The following is a 20,103-nucleotide window of genomic DNA, read 5'->3' on the forward strand; positions in this document are numbered from 1 at the left end:
AATACTCTTTCATTGTTGACCCTCTTTTGCGATGAAATTATTTACGAAATTGTTATTGACAATAAAAGAGAGAAGAGTGAATAATATTTTTTTTTGAAGTGTCAATAACAATTTTTTTTATTTCTAAAGTCTCAATTTTTAACCTATACAACTTAGGCCAATGAATGAAAACTTGGAATTGCTTTCAACTAAGTTGTGTTTAAGAGTTGAGGAGTGAGGAGAGAACCTAATTAGACCAGGTTTTATATAGCTAATTAAGATGAGAGAGGGTTAGGGATTAGGTGTTTAGTCGTTTTCTCTCGAGCAATATAATTCATATAATTCATACATTTGTTTCAAATAAAATTTCTCTCCATCCCAGATTAATTATGACCAAGGTATAAAATATCGATGATATCGGAAATATCGGTAGTCCAAAAACACGGAAATTTCGATGGAAATATCGGGATATTATCGATATCGATAAAAATTGAATAAAAACCACGGAAATTGTAAGAACAACTTGGAAATTTTTATTGAAACTTTGCAGGATGTTTATTTAGTCAATTATCTATTAGTTTATCACAAAAAATTGGAAGGAAATGCATTACATGATAGATATAACTGATTTAAGTTGATTATATAATAAGCTGGCAAACATTGTGAATGTAGAAAATATGTAGTAATTAATGAGAGAAGTTTAAACACACCATAATCATTTATATATAATGAATTAGTACAATATTTTACACTTTATACATGACATGGTAAGATACATGAGTGACTTAGCAAGGTCTAAAATATGATGATATCTGAAATATCAGTAGTCCAAAAAAATATCGGTAGTCCAAAAACACGGAAATTTCGATGGAAATATCGGGATATTATGGATATTTTAGACCATGATTATGACTAGTTAATTAGGACAATATATAGTTGTTAAGAACTACAATTAATTACTAGATTTCCAAAAAGAACAAATTCAATCCATTAGCATGCGTAAAGTGCAATCATCATTCTTGAAATAAACATATAACACATACATATCGAAGCAATCTAAGTTCACCTCTTTAAGCAACGACTTGTAGCTGAAGCGATTAAACGCAAAAGGCAAGGACATGTATTCAATGCTCCCATCTATCCGTAAACATATACCACATACATATATGTACACAACCAAAATTTACCCCTTGATCAAGCATATATTTGTAACACGAGTAGGTAAGAGCATTTCATCTCCGCAACCAAGGTATTGTATTCCATTCCTCCTCTCCATTAGTATGTGTGCATGTCTTGAACCAAAGTAGAATGGTGGACTTAAGGCACAGCAAATGATAATCCCAAAATTTACCTCTTTGTTAAGAAAAGGTTCAAACAGTCGAGCATCCATCCCCGCATCTGAGGTCATTTATTTGATTCTCCCCCTCCTTATACGTAATAATCTCAAGATTTTGATTGAAGCAAAGCTGGCCTGAAGGCTGAGACCCTAAAGCTGCGGGCTCAGGCCGGTCAATTCACATGCAGAGGGCCGGGAGTGAGGCTGAAGCCGCTGACCCTAACCCCGCCCGCCCATGCACGTGGAATGTTTGTATACATTTTCCATCAGTTTAGCAAAAACACAAAGACCTCTCTCTCTCTCTCTCTCCCCCTCCGAATATTCATGGCGGTTGCTATTTCCTTTTCACTCATATAACTTTGGTGACACTTCTTTGTCTCACACTTGCTCAATATATATAAATATAGATACATTCCACCTAATCTTCCTCCTCCTTATACAAAAACGACTAGAGACGTTTTATATTCCCAAGTCCTCGTTTCGACCGGCCGGTTTCTGCGTTTCTGAGGTCACCAGTTTAACGTTTCTGTGTGGCAGCCGAGACTCCTCAGGTTCTCCTCATGAATCTCAGCCCTTGCTTAATCATTAGTTTCTGTCATTAGGGTTCCTTAAATTCATTGAAAGTTGTGTTTCCCATATTTTCGTTGCGTCTAAATCACTTCGTTTACCATGTTTCTGTAACGTTTCTTTCTTTGCCTATAACTCCTTTTCCTTCTAGTATATTAATTTTTTTTTAATACTTTCGTAACGCTCTTTGTTGGGTCGGAATTGGGAGTCATATATCGATGCTGAATTTTACTATACCTCCATACATCTTTCTTTGCCTATAACTCCTTTTCGTATTTAAATCATCATCATTTATGATTTTTTTTTTCTTTTTAACTTTTTATGAGCAAGGAACGGAGTCAGAAATTTTACCATACACACTCACCCAGAATTTGAATATTATGTCATTTGTTTTTATGACGTTTTCAAATAAGCTATAAGTCAATAAGTCTATCTACGATAAGTCGGCAGAGTCGGCCAATTGTATTAGGTAAATAAGCATATAGGGCACATCGAGCATAGACTTTGGACTCATCACAATAGACAATTTTTAGTCCTGTATAAGCACTTTTTAATAAAGTGTTTCACTACCAAATTTGATTTTTCTACCAATTCTCTCTGTGGTTGCAGTTGCAGGCATGGATATTGCAGACTCGAAACGAAGGAGCAAATTCTCCGGCAAGATTTTCGCAGCTGCCGGCCTAATCACCCTCTGCATTGTCTTGTTCAAGCAGTCACATGATTCTAGCAGTCCCAACAAGGTCTGTTTCCGATTTATAGTTTTCGGTTTTGTTCTTTTTTTGACAAGATTTCTTTACATTCATCTCATGTTTTTGTATATCTGCAGTTCTCTTATCATGAAGCAGGGATCACGCATGTCTTGGTCACAGGAGGTGCTGGTTACATAGGCTCTCATGCTGTGCTTAGGCTTTTGAAGGACTCATACCGTGTAACGATAGCGGTATATATCGATCATTCTTGAAAGCTTTTTCTTCGTAATTCTTACATGATTTGTCGATTGAAAACCCTTTAATTTGTGTCTTTTCGCAGGACAATCTTTCTCGAGGAAACATCGGTGCTGTTAGGGTTCTTCAACAGTTGTTTCCAGAACCCGGGAGGCTGCAATTCATATACGCTGACCTCGGAGATGCAAAAGCCGTATCCTAATATGTTTCTTTTGTATATTCTACTTTAAACTAATCTAAACCGTGGAAAAAGGTGAACTGAACTCGGGTGAACAACGTATTGGATATTCCTTGATTCTTGTCTTAGGTCAATAAGATCTTCTCAGAGAATGCATTTGATGCTGTCATGCATTTTGCAGCTGTTGCTTATGTTGGTGAAAGTACACTCGAGCCTCTTCGGTATTCGATCGTCAATTTCGTGTTCATTAAGTTTCGTTTCTTCTCTGTTAACCTTTTAATGACATACAATTAGTGTTCTTCTGCAGATATTATCACAATATCACGTCAAATACACTGTTGGTTTTGGAGGCAATGGCAGCACACAATGTAAAAACATTGATCTATTCCAGTACTTGTGCCACTTATGGTGAACCTGAGAAGATGCCGATCACAGAAGAAACAGAGCAAGTGAGATTCATAACACAGTTTAGTTTGTGAGTTAATCATGTATTAACTGCAACGTTTAAATGTTGTGTTGGTACATCAACCCAAATAAAACACAGATTAACAGTTGTATCAAGATGTGCTAATTTCCAAAATACTCCGATATTTATAATTGTCCGAATTCAGGTCCCAATCAATCCATATGGAAAAGCAAAGAAGATGGCAGAAGATATCATTCTAGATTTCTCCAAAAACTCAAACATGGCCGTCATGATCTTACGGTAGGCCGTGAATTCTGCTTAATTCTTTGAAAAGTGTGTGTGTGTGTGTGCGCGAGCACAGTGCTCGCGCTACTTTGTCTATGAATTCTTCAACACAGCAGGAGGCATGAACAATTTCTTCAAAATGAATAGTTTGGGTATAACTGAAGCTAACATATATACGGTTATGTATCCAGATATTTTAATGTGATAGGATCAGACCCTGAGGGAAGACTAGGAGAGGCTCCTCGACCTGAGCTACGTGAGCAGGGACGAATCTCTGGTGCCTGTTTTGATGCCGCTCGAGGGATTATTCCTGGACTGAAGGTACTTTTCTCCCTCCGTCCCCCTCCTCTTTTCCAGTACACTTGTTTAGGCCAAAATCAATGTGAGAAATTGAATTATTTTGTCTATGTCATTGATTCTAGGTCAGAGGAACAGACTATGAAACAGCTGATGGCACTTGTGTGAGGGACTATATAGATGTCACTGACCTGGTTGATGCTCATGTAAAAGCTCTTGCCAACGCACAACCTGGGAAGGTTGGGATCTACAATGTCGGCACTGGAAAAGGTTAAGAAATCTGTCATTTCCCTTGAAATTATTATCATCCTTTCCTTACCCTTGTCTCGCTGGCCCTGCATTTCCTGAAGTTATTTTGGATCATTTTCATCACAGGTAGTTCAGTGAAGGAATTTGTTGAGGCATGCAAGAAGGCGACAGGGGTGGACATAAAGGTTGATTACCTCGACAGAAGGCCAGGGGACTATGCTAAAGTTTATAGTGATCCTTCCAAGGTAAGGCAGGAGCTGAATTGGACAGCCCACTACACACTTCAAGAGAGCCTGCAGATTGCATGGAGATGGCAAAAATCGCATTTGAAAGGCTATGGTCCTTAGGTTGAAAAGATACCAGAGATAACATTGCGGAAGCAGGATGTTGCTCCTTGAGTTGAACTTGGATTTCCTTTTAATTGGAACACTACATAAATTTCCAATCGGCGAGGAAGAAAGTCTATGGGTTCGTTGAGAGAAGAGAGTGCCCTCCCTCTTGATTCGTATAGGACAAGAGTAACCCTGCGTGTATTTTTTACTCCTCTACTTTGTTCAAGCCCAGAAAAAGAAAAGGAGAGGATACTAGATAGCTGATCTAAACAGATGAAACATTTACAGTACTGTATAAATAGCCAGTTTGAGTGTTATCTGCAGATAAGTATAATTGCCAAATTTCATGTAAATTGCTCTAAATCACTTAAAACAAATAAGTTTCTTTCCTATTTTCCTTGGCAATGTATGAGTTCTCTATTTGAAGAACAATTGATAAATCATAAATGAATGCTCGTGTCGTATATTTACTGATCTATAAAATGCTATCATGCTAATAGCTTAGCAAGAGCGAAAAAGCAGTACCTGTTACCATAGGTTGTAAATCTTTGTCAATCATAAGGTGTCAATATGTAACTTGTGTTTCTCATCTCTGTGGTTAGGCTCTTCAATACGCTTGAAAGCTCTGCTGTTCTAGGCTGCGCCAGATCATCAAAGAGAAAAGCATGTACGTGATCTCTGATTTCAATCCAACTGCAGCCTGGCTGCTTCTCCGTGTTACTTTCTTTCATTAACACCCTGACTCTTTCAACCTCGTCCCATCTGCTGGCCTCAGCATGCATGTTGGACAAGAGCACATAATTTGAAGCTTTATCAGGTTCAAGTTCTAAAAGCTTCTCAGAAGCATACTTTCCAAGTTGTAGATTCTGGTGTATCCTACAAGCTCCAAGTAATGCACCCCATATTTTAGCAGTTGTCATGATCTTCATATTCCTCACCATTTCAAAGGCTTCCTCTAGCCTCCCTGCACGACCGAGCAGGTCAACCATGCAAGCATAGTGTTCGGCGAGAGGTTCAATAAGGTAAACTTCAGTCATGCTCTTAAACATTTCTAAACCGCACTCAACCAACCCACTGTGGCTGCATGCCGATAACACTCCAACAAAGGTCACCTGATCAGGATTCACCCCTTCTATTAACATATTTTTGAAGAGCTTTACTGCCTCTTCACCATCTCCGTTTAAAGCATACCCAGATATCAAAGAATTCCAAGAAACAATATCACTGCGCTTGATATCTTCGAACACAAGATTAGCATCCACAACTCTCCCGCATTTAGCATACATGGTAATCAGGGAATTGCTGACGAACAAGTCATTTACATAACCACACTTCACAACCAAATGGTGAAGTTGCTTTCCAACTTGTAAAGCCGCAAGATTGGCGCACGCGCTTAGACCACAAGCAAAAGTCGACTCATCAGGCCTCTTTCCTTCCTGTCCCATCTTCACGATCCTCCGTAGTGCATCCAGATATAACCCGTTTTGCACGTAACCTGTAACCAGAGAATTCCACGAAACTATGCTCCTCTCACCCATTGACTCAAAGATTTCAAGTGCTTTTTCCATCTGCCCTATTTGAGCATAACCAGTAATCATAGTATTCCAAGAAACAATGTCCTTGTTAATCATTTTTCTAAAAAGAGACAGAGCTTCAACCATTTTCCCACACTGAGCATAGCCTGCAATCATTGTGTTCCAACAAACAACGTCCCGGATGGAAATGGGATTGAAGATCTCACTTGCTTCATCCATCCTTCCATTTTGCAAGTATCCAGACATCATTGCTGTTTGTGCAGCAATATTCTTGTATGGCATCTGGTTAAGGAATTGCCTTGCTTCGTCAAGCTTACCAACACGAACATACCCATTGATCATTGTTGTCCACGATACAGAATCCCTCTCAGGCATATCCCCGAATAATTTAACAGCCTTGTCAATTTGGTGGTCTCGAACATAGGCTCCAAGCATTGCATTCCAAGAAACCACATTTCTACTTGGCATCTGCTCAAAGAGATCCTCTGCCTTTGCGATCTCCCCATTTTGCGCAAACCCACATAACATCGTGACCCAAGAAACCACATTCGGGTCCGGAATCTTCTTAAAGAACTTCCAAGCAGAATCCAAGTCAGCAACCTCAAAAAATCCATCCAACACCAAATTCCACGAAACCACATTCCTCTCAGGCATCTCCTCAAAAATTTTTACTCCCAACTGCATCTCCCCATTCTTCGTATACCCTGCAAGCATTGAATTCCACGAAACTAAATTTTTTTCCGGCATTTCATCAAACAATCTCTTAGCATCATCAAACTGCCCCTTCTTCACATACCCTGCAATCATTGCATTCCAACAAGCAGCATCCCCCTTATCCGGAAGCAAATCAAACAGCTCTCTGGCTCTCTCGAGCTCACCGCCACGAGTAAAGCAAGTTATCATCAAAGTCCAAGAGTAAAGGTCTCTCTCCGGCATGTCAACAAAAATCCTATACGCTTCTTCAACCCTGTCATTGTGCAGGTACCCGGAAATCATAGTGTTCCAAGAAACCAAGTTTCTGTGCGGCATTTTATCGAACAGTTGGCGTGCATTACCAATTCTACCATTCTTAGCATAGGCAGAGATCATGGAATTGTATGTTACAGTGTTCCTTTGAGGCATTTGTGAGAAAACCTTAATCGCTTGGTCGATACGACCCGACTTCCCCAACCGGGTAATTTTCAGGTTTTGGTTGAAGACTTGGGTCCCCTTTTCACCTATTGATCTCAGCCTCATTTGGTGTTGGTAGTTGCAGTTGGTGAGGCAGAAGAAAAGAGTGCTGCTTTGTGGTTCGAGCAATTCAATATTTGTTGTGTTATTCTTGTATTTTGGAGGGAACTGTTATTTGTTGAGTCAACATAAATTGACTCACTTCTCGCTTTTTTAGATCGCATTCTAATCTATCTAAACTGCAAAACAAAATTCAGACTCAGACTCATGCACTCATGTCAGCAATCATGCACTCATCTTTTTAACACAACACGAGAGAAAAGTTATGTGAATGACTTCTTTGAAATGTCGACAATAGTTTCCTTTCTTTCTTTTTAATATTCTAGTTAATCATTTTAGGATGTGATTTTCACATTCTTTTTAAATTCTCACAAGCCCTTCTTTATTTATAACCGTCAGATCGAATAAATCAAATGAAAACAACGAACATGACTAAACAAACGTTTGTGAGAGGCTAAAATGGAGGAGAAAAGAAAAGTAGGAGGAGAAGGAAAAGGCCACAAAGAGAGCACAAAGTGTCACCTGAAAAGAACTAGTCTTTTCTCTTAAATAAGACGATACAAAGTCTTCCTCAACAGCAAAATTCCCTATAAATATCATATCGTCTGAAGAACATAACGATCAAGACTTCTAGCGAGGCGACGCAGCAAATCGATCGGTGCCCCTCCGTAATGTGGGTATGAGATGAAAGCTGTGTAAGTAACATGACAGAAGAAGTCCCTGAGCAAATATTTCTTCAGACCGCCAAACACAAGGCTTACCGCACCAACTGAAAAAGGGGCTCAAACTCTACTCTTTTCTAACGTCTGAAAATTGCAGGTGCACTCTGCCTTCCTCTGTATCGATGCAAATCCACAGTGATTGGGAAGGCAGTAACTAAGGCTAATTGACATGTCATTTGGATTAGATCATAGCTCATCGTGACCCGCTGGCTCAACTTTTTCATTTGTTGAGTCATCTAAGTCTCCGGCCTTCTGGTCATCTTGTGAGGAATTATCAGAACTCGAGTCAGAATCTTTGGCTTTTTCTCCGCTGCTCTCGGTTTCATTGCTTGTGGGTTTCTCAATTTTAGGCTTTGGCTTGGGGATTCTGTTGACGCTGGCAACCTAGACAAAGAAAAAATCATCGATAAGAGCATTACAATTGTATAGAAATAGGTTGTGGATCGCATTTCCATTTATTTTCCCAACCGAGAAACAGAATCGAAATGATACCTTGTCTTCCAGATCAAACACCTTCCCAAACATTTCATCCGATGTGAATGCTGGTTTGCTATGTGCAGGAGTCCTTCAAGGAAGAACAAAACTAGGTTAAACAAATGGAAGCACTGTCATAAAATTGCTACTATACTTGATAGTTATTCAAGGACCGGGTGAAATTATGCACTTAAGTTACTTCTGACTGCAGGATTTTTAACGAAAAAAGCAACACTTTCAAACCAAATAAAAAATTCAGCACCAATGTGCAACACCGTACATTCAACGATCGTCAACATAAAGCAAGATATCAAGCAAAGGGAAATGGGCTATCACCGCATGTTTCCTTAATTATATGTGTTGTGCGTGCATAGTTGACATCAACAAGTTACCTTAATAATGTCAAAAGAAATCAATACAGCAACAACAATTACTTACTTTTTCTGCTCATCCTCGCTCTCGTCCAACCACTTCTTCAACTTGTCAGCATCACTCGCAACCTGGTAAACACAAATAAATTTCCCACACCTTAAGCGTCAGAGGCCATCAAAGGGCAGCTAAATTTGATCATTACTACAACTACTATTTACAATTGACAAAGAGTTTTAGTCGGATCATGTATGATTGAAGCACCTCATCTGTTCGATATTTCGGAATCCAGGGTTTGTTCGACTCCCATGCACTTAGAATCTGCAACACATTGAGGAAAAGATAAATGAATATGTCGCATCTCATAGTTTACTAATGGTGTGGACTTTATTAATACCTTTTAAAATATTTAATGGTGATTGACCTTCTATGGCAACCATTTCACATGTAAAACTTAAGTGTGTTTAGTAACGATATCCTCGAGCTCAATTTCTAAACTGTGATATATAATCCAAGTTTATAAAAATGACAGTGTCTGAATTACCTGTTGCACCTCAACAAGGTACTTTCGAGCATGTTCCACTGCTTCTGGCCGTGCGGTAAGCTCTTTGAATCTGCACCCAAGAATTCATCAGATCAGATACATTGCATTGACTTGACACAGGACTTAACTTGAAGAAATTCATACATCTGAAAATTATACATCACTGCCCAGTTCTTTTTTCTTGGTGAATGCAGTATTACCCTCAATTAAACTTAAACCAAAGAAACTAAACTGGAATATACCTGAAGAATATTGGATCACCAATAGCTTTTAGCATCTCTAGGCGTTCCTGAAACTCTGAAGCAGTAGCATCTTCACCATCGGTGTAAAGCCACTCTTGCACCTAAGAAAAAGACAACAGGTTAAATAGAAAACTTAGGACAGAGATATGATGAAGCTGAATTTTGGGTTGAATAAAGAAATGCCTACCTCATCTAGCTTTCCAATAAAGGATTGGCGTTCCTCACTAGTTGAAATTTTTTCAAATTCCTCGGATGTTTCAAACTGATATAAGAAAGAATTCATTAAAAGGTTGAAACAAGAACAAATTGTTATGACCAAAAACTTTTTTAAATAAGGAAACTAGCACTAGAACAAAATAATTTAGCCTATCAAAGCAAAAGACACAAAAAGGAGAAATAACATCAGATTCAATACAAAGCAAGTCAATGCAAGATCCTCAAATGAATAAAAAGGCCGTACCCAGTGCACAAGGCTCCCGCTTTACGCAGGGTCTGGGAGAGGTGAATGTCGGCTAGCCTTACCCCCATTTATGGAGAGGCTGCTCCCAAGTCTCGAACCCGAGACCTACCGCTTATGGGCGAAGGCACTTGCCATAATAAAAAGATCCTCAAATGAATGATGTGAGAAAAAAATAAACAAAACAAACTACATTAATAACTTTATCAAACAACAATTGCAAGGCATAATATCACGGAAAAATCCAGAAATATTTGGAAACATCGTAAATATTCATAAAAAAATATATTATGCAATGAAGATGTTTTTCATATGCTGGGAAGAAAAAAATATTCGATTGCACCTACACACCTTTTCTTTAGTACCATATATGTATCCTTCCAAGTTATTTTTCAACTCTGCCGTTCTCCTCCTCTCTGCATCCTTCTTGTCTAATTCTTCTAATTTACGCTTTGCTTCAGCAAGAGATTCTTTTGAAGGAGACATTGCAGGTCCGACTGTTTTCTCAACAATCTACAATATATAAAGGAGATATGAGAAAATACGAGCTTCTAATGAGCTGTTGAGAAGCATGAAAGAACTTTAAGAAAATTAACTAATATATACCTTCAGTGGAATCCTAAAGGTCCGCTTTTTCAACTTTTTTTCAATAACAACATCCGCTTCTACAGTAGAGTTGGAAGTGTTACTATTTCCACCATCATTAGTATTGCCATTGCTGTCTTCTGAAGAGTTCTGAGCACCAGTTTCAGTCGAAATGTTTGGTGCAACATTAGTTGAATTCTCCACACTCAGATTCTTCTTAGGAACTTCCACCCATTCTGACACTTCAATAACAGCGTCTGCACGATCCAACGACAAAACACCACTTCTACTCAAAGAGAAATGCAGACTTGCTTTAATGGGTGAAGACAAATTCCGTGATGCATACCTAAATAAGATGGAAAAGACAAATATAAAATGTTGTCAGTGTTCATCTCATGCTTTTGCATGGACATATAAGTAGAACTTCTTTAAAGCACTGCAGAAAAAATCGTACAGAAAGAATCTGGAAATGCCAATCCTTACTTCTCACTTGTCTCTGTCAAACTGGACACAGAGTACTGAGCAAATACAGGAGAGGTGGCACCAGGGGGTAAAAGATCTTCACTCTCGTACGCTAGCGACACTTCAAAATCTTTGCTCTGGATAAAGGACCTGAACATCTATTTTATAGCAAACCAAAAACATAGTGAGTGAACTTAGACAGGAAAAACTATAAAATAAAACCCTTTAGTAATATTTGTTATTTCTTTCCATGTTATTTACCTTGCTGGGGAGTTTTTTCATCCGTTGCACAAGTGTCTGCCTAGTACTATCTTCTTTCTGAAGATCGGGGCCATCTAACTCAAGCACAAACCCATAGGTAGAACCATCAATCATCCCTAACTTACGGTTCAGCTTGATTCCATCACTTAAATTAGCAGCATATAATGCTGCACCTAGAACTATAGCTTCATCAGCATCCAGATGTCTATCCAACTCTTTCCTTCCAAGATATTCCTGAAGCTTAGCCTGTCATAAAAGAAATAGAGAATTCCTTCTCGTGATCACTCTTCATAACAACTCAGAGATGACGAGATTCAATAGCGCAACATTAATATCAAGGTGATGTAGGACATCACCACAGAGCAAAAGGGAGAGAGAGTATAAGTCAAACCTGCAGCTTTGGCACCCTGGTAGCTCCTCCTATCAGTTCCACTGCATATATCTCATCTACCTTTAAACCAGAATATTTGAGCACTTCTTTAAGAGGTATAAGTGACTTCTCCCACAGATCTTCGCAGAGCTCCTCAAACTTTTCACGAGTTATCGTACTCCTGAAAGGGAAGTAAATAGTGTTCAGTTTGTTCCCTTGGACAACTAACACAAATTGCCAGAGTACACAAGGTGAAAACACATGTATCTTTAGAAATTTAACATAGCTTATTTTCCACCAAATCTAGAAGGGTAAAACAAGCTTTTTATAAGAAAACCTAAATCAACCAGCATAGCAGTGGAATAAATAGTAATTAATAATAGAACACCCAACAATGGAAACAGAGGCATCCCAAAGAAACCTATCCATATAAGTTGCACAACTACATATCGATAATGTTCAATATACTACGTTGGACAACTAATGACACAAATTCCAGCTCGCTGTGAAAAGTATTTAAATTGAGATGCTTAAAATAGCTTATTTTCCACTACTCTAGAAGGGAAATCATGAAACACATAAAAGTCTATATCAAACAGAAGTATGGCGACGGTAAAAATAATAATTAAAAACTTTCAACAGGGCATCCCAAAGGCGCCGCTGCATGCACAATAATTGACAGAGCCCCTGCCACATGAACTCTTTTCACCCTTCTGCTCATTGCTTCCACTAGTTAAATTGATAAAGGAACTTTTCAACAGGGATCAAAGAGTAATGCACTTTAAATTCCACCAACCTGAAGTCCCGATCATCATAAAGGGATTCAACAGATATTGGTGCCATTTTGTTTGCACTTAGAATTTCTTTTGTACGCTTGACCTGTTTCTTCAATTTAGCCATTGCTTTTGGGGACTTCCTCACATCAACACCATTCCCTACTTGTTTATTGAACTCATCTGCAAAATGCTCCACCAACCGTAATTCCATGTTCTGGCCCCCAAGTTGTGGGTCCCATCTGACATCCTTGACCTGTACATGAAAAATGAGAATAAACTTTAAGAGAACTGGCCAAAATAATTGCATATCATACGAGAATCAAAAGTAACCTATGCTTCCGTAAATAACAGATACATGGAGGGAGGAACTTCACGTGGTGGATTATTTATACATGGTAGACGTGTTATTGTGAAACCAATATAACGTGTGTAAAATGTAAACTATGGAAGTGTTAACCATCGGTTCAAACTATTAAATGCTAGAAGACAATTCGAATTGGAATGAAATTACCTGAAACTGGTTGACTGAAACGGTCTTACCAAACTCCTTGGTATTATATGCCGAGAAATAAACAAGTGCCGCATAGGTACTGCTGGTGCCCATATCATAGAAAATTATATGCCTTGACTCATTTGAGAAATCCTTATCAATCCCATACTGCAATGCTGCACCAGAATGCTCATTTATCAAAGCAAGAACATTAATCCCCGCCAACTGTGCCGCTCGGAGTAACCCCTTTCTCTCTGCTTGCCCAAAGTAAGGAGGAACTGAAATTACAGCATCCTTTACAGGCACTTTCGAATGAAACTCTGCCAAATTTGCAGCATAACCTAAGACCATTGCCGTTAGTTCCTCGACTGAATAAGTAGTCACTTTATCATCAATTTTGAAACTAACAGTTCCCGTAGTATCCTCTGTAACGTCGAATGGCAAGTACAATGAATCCAATAGGCTTTTACTGGAACTAAAGGGTTTTCCAATCAAGTCCCTTGTTTGAGAATAGACTTTTTCCGGGTACCGAGCAATCAATCCAGCTGCTTCCTCCCCAAGAAGACGATCACCGGAGTGAAATGCAATCAAGTTGGGGGATTTTCGTTTTGACATCTCATTGATAGCGACTGTGATCGGGCTCTGCCCGCGCTTTAGGTTTACTACCGCAACTTTCACCCATTCGGAGCCTAGATCTATACTCATAACCGCACATTGAGAAGGCGAAAACACAATGCAAAGGACGGATAAGAACAACCCTAGCTTGAATAAGAACGACGCCATCCTAGATTGGATTCGGTAAACCCTAGGACTTCAAAGCTTCGTCTGAACAAACACAATAATAAAAATTGATAAATAATTAGCATAAAAATTCAATTTTTCGGACCTGCGACTGAGAAAACAAATAAAAAACAGTTAAATTCATTTGAAAAGTTACAGTTTTTATGCTGTTTGGGCACGAAGAAAATGGAAAACGGGAGTATACTAAGCTCAATTGATTGCTCTGAGTACAGATTTCAATTCGATATTCGAAATCAAATTCGATGAAAAAAAATAATTAAATTAGCTTAAACCCTAATTTTTTCTACACTGCGTTTTCCATTTTCTCAGCAACCAAACAGAGGACTAAAAATTTGAATATTTCACGTCGATAGAAAATCGAAAAATAACTCGGATACAGAAAGGAGAAAAATGAATGCACGGAGATAATTGGATAGAGAGAGAGAGAGAGAGAGATACCAGTAATGTGCAGATCGCATTCTCCAGAAGACTGGCGGCACAATTTTCTGTTTGGTTGACGAGAAAACGTAGAAAGAAAGTGAAGGCGAGAACTTTCTCAGTGAATGCTGGAAGATGCAGGGAATTTAAACAGAAGAAATGCCTACGTGGAAAATTAGGAGAGTGAACTACCAGTTGGAAAGATCCACGTGGCGTAGTGTACACGTGGAGGACAGTGATACGCTCCGCGGTGTTGTGCCAACGGTTATCATAGGTGCTTCGTGCATCATTCGGTGTTGGCGCGCGATGCTGCATGACTTTCGATCAACCGTGGAAATAGATATTTATAAATTTAAGGCTTTTTGGTAAACATGTAACTCCTTATTTTAGTTATTAATAATGAAAATTCATAGAATTGATCCTTAAGTTTATCTGCCAAATTTATTTTGATTCTTCTGTGAAAAATATGTCAATATTAGACGGAAGAGTTGGTTTGATAAAAATAATGTGAAAAAGGTGGTCACTGGACAATTTAACAAGGATATTAACATATTTTTCACGGAATAATCAAAATGACTTAAATAAACAAACTCAGACACCACTTTTATCGATTTTTATTATTAAGAACCAAAGTTAAGAGTTATGTAAATACCAAAGACCACTTTTGAATAAAAGCCTGAATTAAATTGGGTTGAAGATCTAGATGTTCCAACTGCTCAACTCCTCTTAGTACTGGTTTGGTACTGAAGTACTTTTATAAAAAGTGGGTATCAAAAAAACTGAGCTCAAAAAGGTGTTTGGTAAACACTTAAAAACAACTTTTTTTCCCAATTGAGCTTAGTCTCACAGCATAGCAGAAGCAGTTTTTTTTCTTTTCAAAACACAGCAATACCCAACCAGTCCTTAGTATTACTCTCTTAGTTTGTTGGCAATTAAATATCTTCTCCAACTTTAAGTGTCAAAGGACGAGGAGTGTTGAAAGTGATATTTAGAGTCGGTAGTTCACCTTCTGAATGCAATAAGGACCAATTGGTCTAGTGACATTTTTACGAGTTCAAATTGCACAGACCATGTTTTGTTGCCAACTGACGTGCGAGATGACTTAAACCGCATTTTACTTGTTGGAAAAATGATTTGATGACTTTATACAAGAATCCGCAGAAACATACGCACATAAAAGCTATGTGATCCTTTAGCATGTAACTTCTATTTACAGATATCTGAAGTCTAATTTCCGGCATACCGACGTTAACTCGAAAGAAAGATCTGAATTCTTGTTCGTTTACACCAAAAGTTACAACGCCCGTCGCCATAATATACTTGCTACTAATGTAACTTGTATACGGAGTATTTGAAACCGAAGACGGTTTGAAATAACTCTAGAATAACAGCCAATGCTTCTTTCGGGGAGTTCTAGTCGGAACATCTGTAGACAGATCCGTAAAAAAGAATCAGAGGATTGATTATATCTTGAATGGTACCGATACCAAGGTGTCCGGAGATCAAAATTGCAAATGAGAAGTATAAGTAATGGTTTAGTTCATCACCTGCACTTGCATACAAGGAGTTATAATGCACTTCACTCCAAAAGCTCAGCCAAAGCTCTGAAACACCACAAAAGTTGAAACAAAAACAACCGCAACCTCGTTATATTTTTATTACGAAGTTTCAACCCACACGTACGTATCAAGTTATGCGTTTAACTCCATCCAAAAGCCCAACTTGGCTAGTTTGGTTGATTTTCCACAGCATATCAGTACCACTTGGTTAATATGTACATTGTGCAGTTTCTTTCGACTTTCACGATTCAAATAAAGATAAAGTAAGCAGATGAGATTTACCTAGGGTAGGATTCCCATCTTTAGGAAGAATCTCGATGTAGCAAGTGTCTCGAAAAGAGGTGATTAAACAAATCTTGGCTCCGAACTACAGAAGAATCCGTAACTGTTAGAAACCAATCACTGTGAAACTTAGCATTATATAAAGCGGGAAAGAACAAAACTATTATGGAGTTACCAGAGAGCAAACAGAAGAATCAACGTATGAAAATAAACAATGATTTACAATTCTTTACTCCGATCTCACCAAAACTACATTTTAACAACTTCCTTTTATATTTTCGGTCTGACATTGTAATAATTTCAAGTCACAACCATATACAAAATATACCTCAACAAGATAAATGGTGAGGTGAAAAGAAAGTCAGCATTTTCACTAAGTGACCTTAAAAGCACCTGAATAAAGGGAGAAAAAGTAGAGACGAACTTACTCGATCTGCAGCTGCCTGTAGCGTAAGATGATCTCCCCACTCCCCGGTTCTAGTGCCATAGTGTTGTGTACAAAATCAAGTTAACTTTTACTAACAGTTAGATATATACGTTGCAAAATGTCTCAAATTTTGCAGTAAATAATTAGTAGGCATGAAAGCAGAAATCTAACTTTTTCATCTTCCTCAGGTAGCGTCTGTATTTCATCGGGACGTAAGCTTCATAGAGTTTTTTGTGATGCTTTAGCTGAAACATAAAACATAAAAAAAATAATACGAAACACCCAATATAAAGAAAATTCGAAAAGCAAGAAAAAATTCAAACATAAAAGGTTATCTTAGTGTTACTCCTAAGATGTTGCATCCATTCAGCGAGGTATTAAGATTTCATATCCACTACCAGTAATAGATTAAAATATTATCTCAAGATACAATCTTCTTATCGATCAAAGCCTACGGTAACTAAACTAATATAATGAAATGAACGAACTGGAGGAATTTCATCAGCCGTACCTGCTTTATCACCTGTTTTCTTACATGCTTGTGGTATTCTGGATTCCGAAACAATTGATCTGCTATTGCTCGAAACTGCAGCATGTTAACCAAATATCTTAGAATTACTTGGAAACCCGTTCTCTCCTCCCCAAAGGAGAAGAAGAGGGATGCAAACAAATAAATGTAGGCTGATAAATCAATTGCGTTACGCCAACGTAACCCAAGAAAACAACAACAACAACAACAAAGCCTTTTCCCAAAAACCTAATATGATAAAATATACGTTTGGTATGCCTTTGCATTTCAACGTATAAAGATAAATAGAATCTCAACAGATGCAAATACTTTGAAATCAATAAGGTGATAAATTAATTATTGTAGCCAAACCTGACAATTTCCATCGCCCTCGATCTGCAGTTCAGATAAATCATACGTTGCCAACCTGAATCAATCAAAAAGATATTATTACAATCAAGATGATTCTTCCTGCTACCAAATCATTCCTCTACAAACCCAAGTGCACAACAAAGCTGCTTGGTCATAGCTACATCTCTCATTAGTTCAGCGACATATAATACCGAAAGGAGAGTAGCAAAGGATACCAGGCTATTTGATATGAGCAGTTCACAATAAACCCACCCCCGCCTTCTCGGAAAAAAGAGAGAAGGATTTTTCTAAAGTTAGTTTTGTGAAAATAAAAGTTGTAAAGTTATGATCAAATTATACTGTCTAACCCATGGTGTACTATAAGCACTGAATAAAGGAAAGATCAGTAAAAGTAAAAAGTGCCAAGGTAGCGATAAAAAAATCAAGAAAAAATTATGTAGAGAGCTCATTGCTGAAATTACAACCTTGCCGACAGGCGCTCATGGTCTTGGGTCGCATCATTCACGTCAGGTATCTCCCCATTTACGCGGGGAGTGTGCTGCAAACACAATAAATCAGTGGGTACATATTTATATCCAGTTAAATAACAATAAGCTACCCAATTTTCAGTCAAATGGACAACAAGGTTATCTCATGCATCTATGCGCCGCTCAGACAGTAGGCAGAGAGTATATTATTTATCTTAAGATAACGGAGCAAGCAACCTATCTCATACAGTGGAGCAAGAATTAATTGAGTGATATAGACCTAACGACGTTTGAAAAATGCCTCCTCAATTCCAACAGACATAGCAAGCAATCATGTATGAGGCAGGAAAATGGTGCTCATATTAAACTAAACAAGAAAATTAGTGTGTCGAAAGTATCAAAAGCCCACATCTATTTTGCAATGATATTTCATATCCCATACTACATACACTAGTAACAGTCTAAAGGCATGTATAAGTAACACCTCGAAAAAAGAATTTGAAACTTCAAGATCAACCCAAGTATCATAAAGTGTGAAAGGGTGTGACTTAGTTAACATATCACCAATTTCTGCTTGCTTTGCCAAAAGCATACATTAGCTATTTCCCATTCATAACAACCAACAGAGAAAAATCAGTCATGGGCTTAATTTTCCCTTAATTTTTTGATAAAATCAATACAACAAATGGATACATATGTTCATATCTTCACCTATATAGTATATATACATATATGCATATATACAAGATTCATGGCACACCTCTAATCCGGGAATTAGAAACATTGTAGACATAATGACTAGCAAGGAACATACCGGAATCGAATCTAAGTGGGACAGTCTCTTCCCAAGCCTGCGATCAACTTTGACCTTTTCCTCTTCTGCCAACATGGTTGCAATGGTTTGATCATCCTCTGTATCATGGTTGCTGCTATCTAAACTCGAGCTTGAACTCGCACTCGCATTGCTGTAGCTTCCACTCATACCGCCTGAACTAGACAGATCACAAACACACCCCTGCAAAACATGTCGAGTGTAATAACTCGTCAAAGTAATCCAAAACAGTAACCGTCATAACGGTAGCTACGAGCTAGAACCCCTAAAAATTTGAGAATAATGTATGGATTAATGACATATCAATTTCCCCCTTCACTTATCATCTGTTTGGTTGCTGAGAAAATTTGGAAAATAAAACGAAACGAAAATTTTCTATCTTGAGTTTCGATTATCATCAAATTCTTGGAAGTGCAAGGCTTTACTTGAATTGAATGGAAAACACAGTGATTGATCTTGACATAATCTGATTTTCTATTTCATTTCACTTTCGCACCAGCCAAACAGCAGATAAAGTGTGAAAGGAAAGCAATCCAATAGCAGCAGCAATAAAATTAAATTTTAAAAAATAACTAAAAGTAATTGAAAAGCATAAATTATTATATAAACAAACCGAACGAATAAGAACCTGCAGCTAAATTCAGTTCCTGAGAAAAAAAAATAAAAAATCTGCAGAGAAAGTCTTTGTACCTCTCAAGCTGAGCTTTAATTAAATCAAATGAACTTATTGAGCTGAATATAGCAGTCCACAGAAGCAAATCCACAAACAGGGAAGATCCCAAATCCAAGTTTTCTCTTTGTCTTATTTTCTCAGCAACCAAACAAGGAATTGGATGAACTACAAGATATGCAACTGAAAATAATAAGATAATACAAATACAAATATAAATAAAACTGTAAATATATTCTACCTTGGTAGCTGAACTGTACAATAAATATCTGGGAAAAAAAAAAGAAAAAGAAATTTGACTTGGTAGCCAAAAGAAGGGTCAGAGAAAAAAAATAAATAAATAAAAAAATAAAAGCCGGGAAGGAAAGGGGTGGAAGTTGGAATTGAATGGGTAGCGCTGCGGAGCCTTTGACAAAACGCCATCCTCTACTTCCGATAAGAAAACACAACAAAAATGAAACAAGTTCAACGCCAAACTTCTATAAACCGTGTGTGAATCATGAGTCAACACTTGGGATATCAAATTGATTTTTTTTTTTTTTTTTGAGATTTTAATTTTTTTTTAATTGGCTATTTTTTCGTACGACGATGCTAGCTACATTTTCCTTTTATCCTTTTGTTTGTTTTTTTTCTTATCATGCAACTAAATCTTTGCTACACCGATTTTCCGTTAGGTGA

At 37.8% G+C, this 20,103-nt stretch overlaps 4 protein-coding genes across 6 annotated transcripts; 1 reads left to right on the plus strand and 3 right to left on the minus strand.

Moving 5' to 3' along the window:
• The first annotated feature begins 1,535 nt into the window (after positions 1 to 1,535).
• LOC126581998 (probable UDP-arabinose 4-epimerase 2) lies at positions 1,536 to 5,039 on the plus strand. The gene is made up of 10 exons (XM_050245959.1): positions 1,536 to 1,866; positions 2,492 to 2,622; positions 2,709 to 2,822; positions 2,912 to 3,019; positions 3,134 to 3,225; positions 3,312 to 3,453; positions 3,616 to 3,710; positions 3,887 to 4,016; positions 4,118 to 4,262; positions 4,368 to 5,039. Exons 1-10 carry the CDS (start codon positions 1,551 to 1,553, stop codon positions 4,586 to 4,588), a joined length of 1,494 nt encoding a protein of 497 aa, XP_050101916.1. The 5' UTR covers positions 1,536 to 1,550; the 3' UTR covers positions 4,589 to 5,039.
• LOC126581996 (pentatricopeptide repeat-containing protein At4g02750-like) lies at positions 5,010 to 7,711 on the minus strand. The gene has a single exon (XM_050245958.1). The coding sequence runs from the start codon at positions 7,342 to 7,344 to the stop codon at positions 5,125 to 5,127; it is 2,220 nt and encodes a 739-aa protein (XP_050101915.1). The 5' UTR covers positions 7,345 to 7,711; the 3' UTR covers positions 5,010 to 5,124.
• Positions 7,712 to 7,854: 143 nt separating this feature from the next.
• LOC126581994 (heat shock 70 kDa protein 17-like) lies at positions 7,855 to 14,459 on the minus strand. Its single transcript, XM_050245956.1, has 15 exons — positions 14,330 to 14,459; positions 13,112 to 13,915; positions 12,621 to 12,853; positions 11,846 to 12,005; positions 11,455 to 11,700; positions 11,215 to 11,351; positions 10,753 to 11,077; positions 10,498 to 10,659; positions 9,877 to 9,951; positions 9,690 to 9,790; positions 9,448 to 9,517; positions 9,168 to 9,224; positions 8,973 to 9,034; positions 8,553 to 8,625; positions 7,855 to 8,444 (listed from the first exon to the last, which is right to left on the minus strand). The coding sequence occupies exons 2-15, from the start codon at positions 13,871 to 13,873 to the stop codon at positions 8,247 to 8,249; spliced, it is 2,661 nt and encodes an 886-aa protein (XP_050101913.1). The 5' UTR covers positions 13,874 to 13,915; positions 14,330 to 14,459; the 3' UTR covers positions 7,855 to 8,246.
• Positions 14,460 to 15,406: 947 nt separating this feature from the next.
• LOC126582003 (OVARIAN TUMOR DOMAIN-containing deubiquitinating enzyme 11) lies at positions 15,407 to 19,850 on the minus strand. Of its 3 annotated transcripts, XM_050245965.1 has the most exons (11): positions 19,667 to 19,847; positions 19,446 to 19,593; positions 18,738 to 18,938; positions 17,921 to 17,994; positions 17,457 to 17,511; positions 17,088 to 17,162; positions 16,748 to 16,821; positions 16,578 to 16,626; positions 16,150 to 16,234; positions 15,856 to 15,912; positions 15,407 to 15,734 (listed from the first exon to the last, which is right to left on the minus strand). In XM_050245965.1, exons 3-11 carry the CDS (start codon positions 18,903 to 18,905, stop codon positions 15,688 to 15,690), a joined length of 684 nt encoding a protein of 227 aa, XP_050101922.1. In that variant the 5' UTR covers positions 18,906 to 18,938; positions 19,446 to 19,593; positions 19,667 to 19,847; the 3' UTR covers positions 15,407 to 15,687. The 3 variants fall into 3 exon arrangements, with proteins under 3 accessions (XP_050101922.1, XP_050101924.1, XP_050101923.1); XM_050245967.1 differs by lacking the exon at positions 19,446 to 19,593 and having other exon boundaries at positions 19,667 to 19,850; XM_050245966.1 differs by lacking the exon at positions 19,667 to 19,847 and having other exon boundaries at positions 19,446 to 19,641.
• Between the last annotated feature and the right edge of the window lie 253 nt (positions 19,851 to 20,103).

This window comes from Malus sylvestris, chromosome 9 (genome assembly GCF_916048215.2).
Source record: "Malus sylvestris chromosome 9, drMalSylv7.2, whole genome shotgun sequence".
In the NCBI taxonomy this organism is placed as follows: domain Eukaryota; kingdom Viridiplantae; phylum Streptophyta; class Magnoliopsida; order Rosales; family Rosaceae; genus Malus; species Malus sylvestris.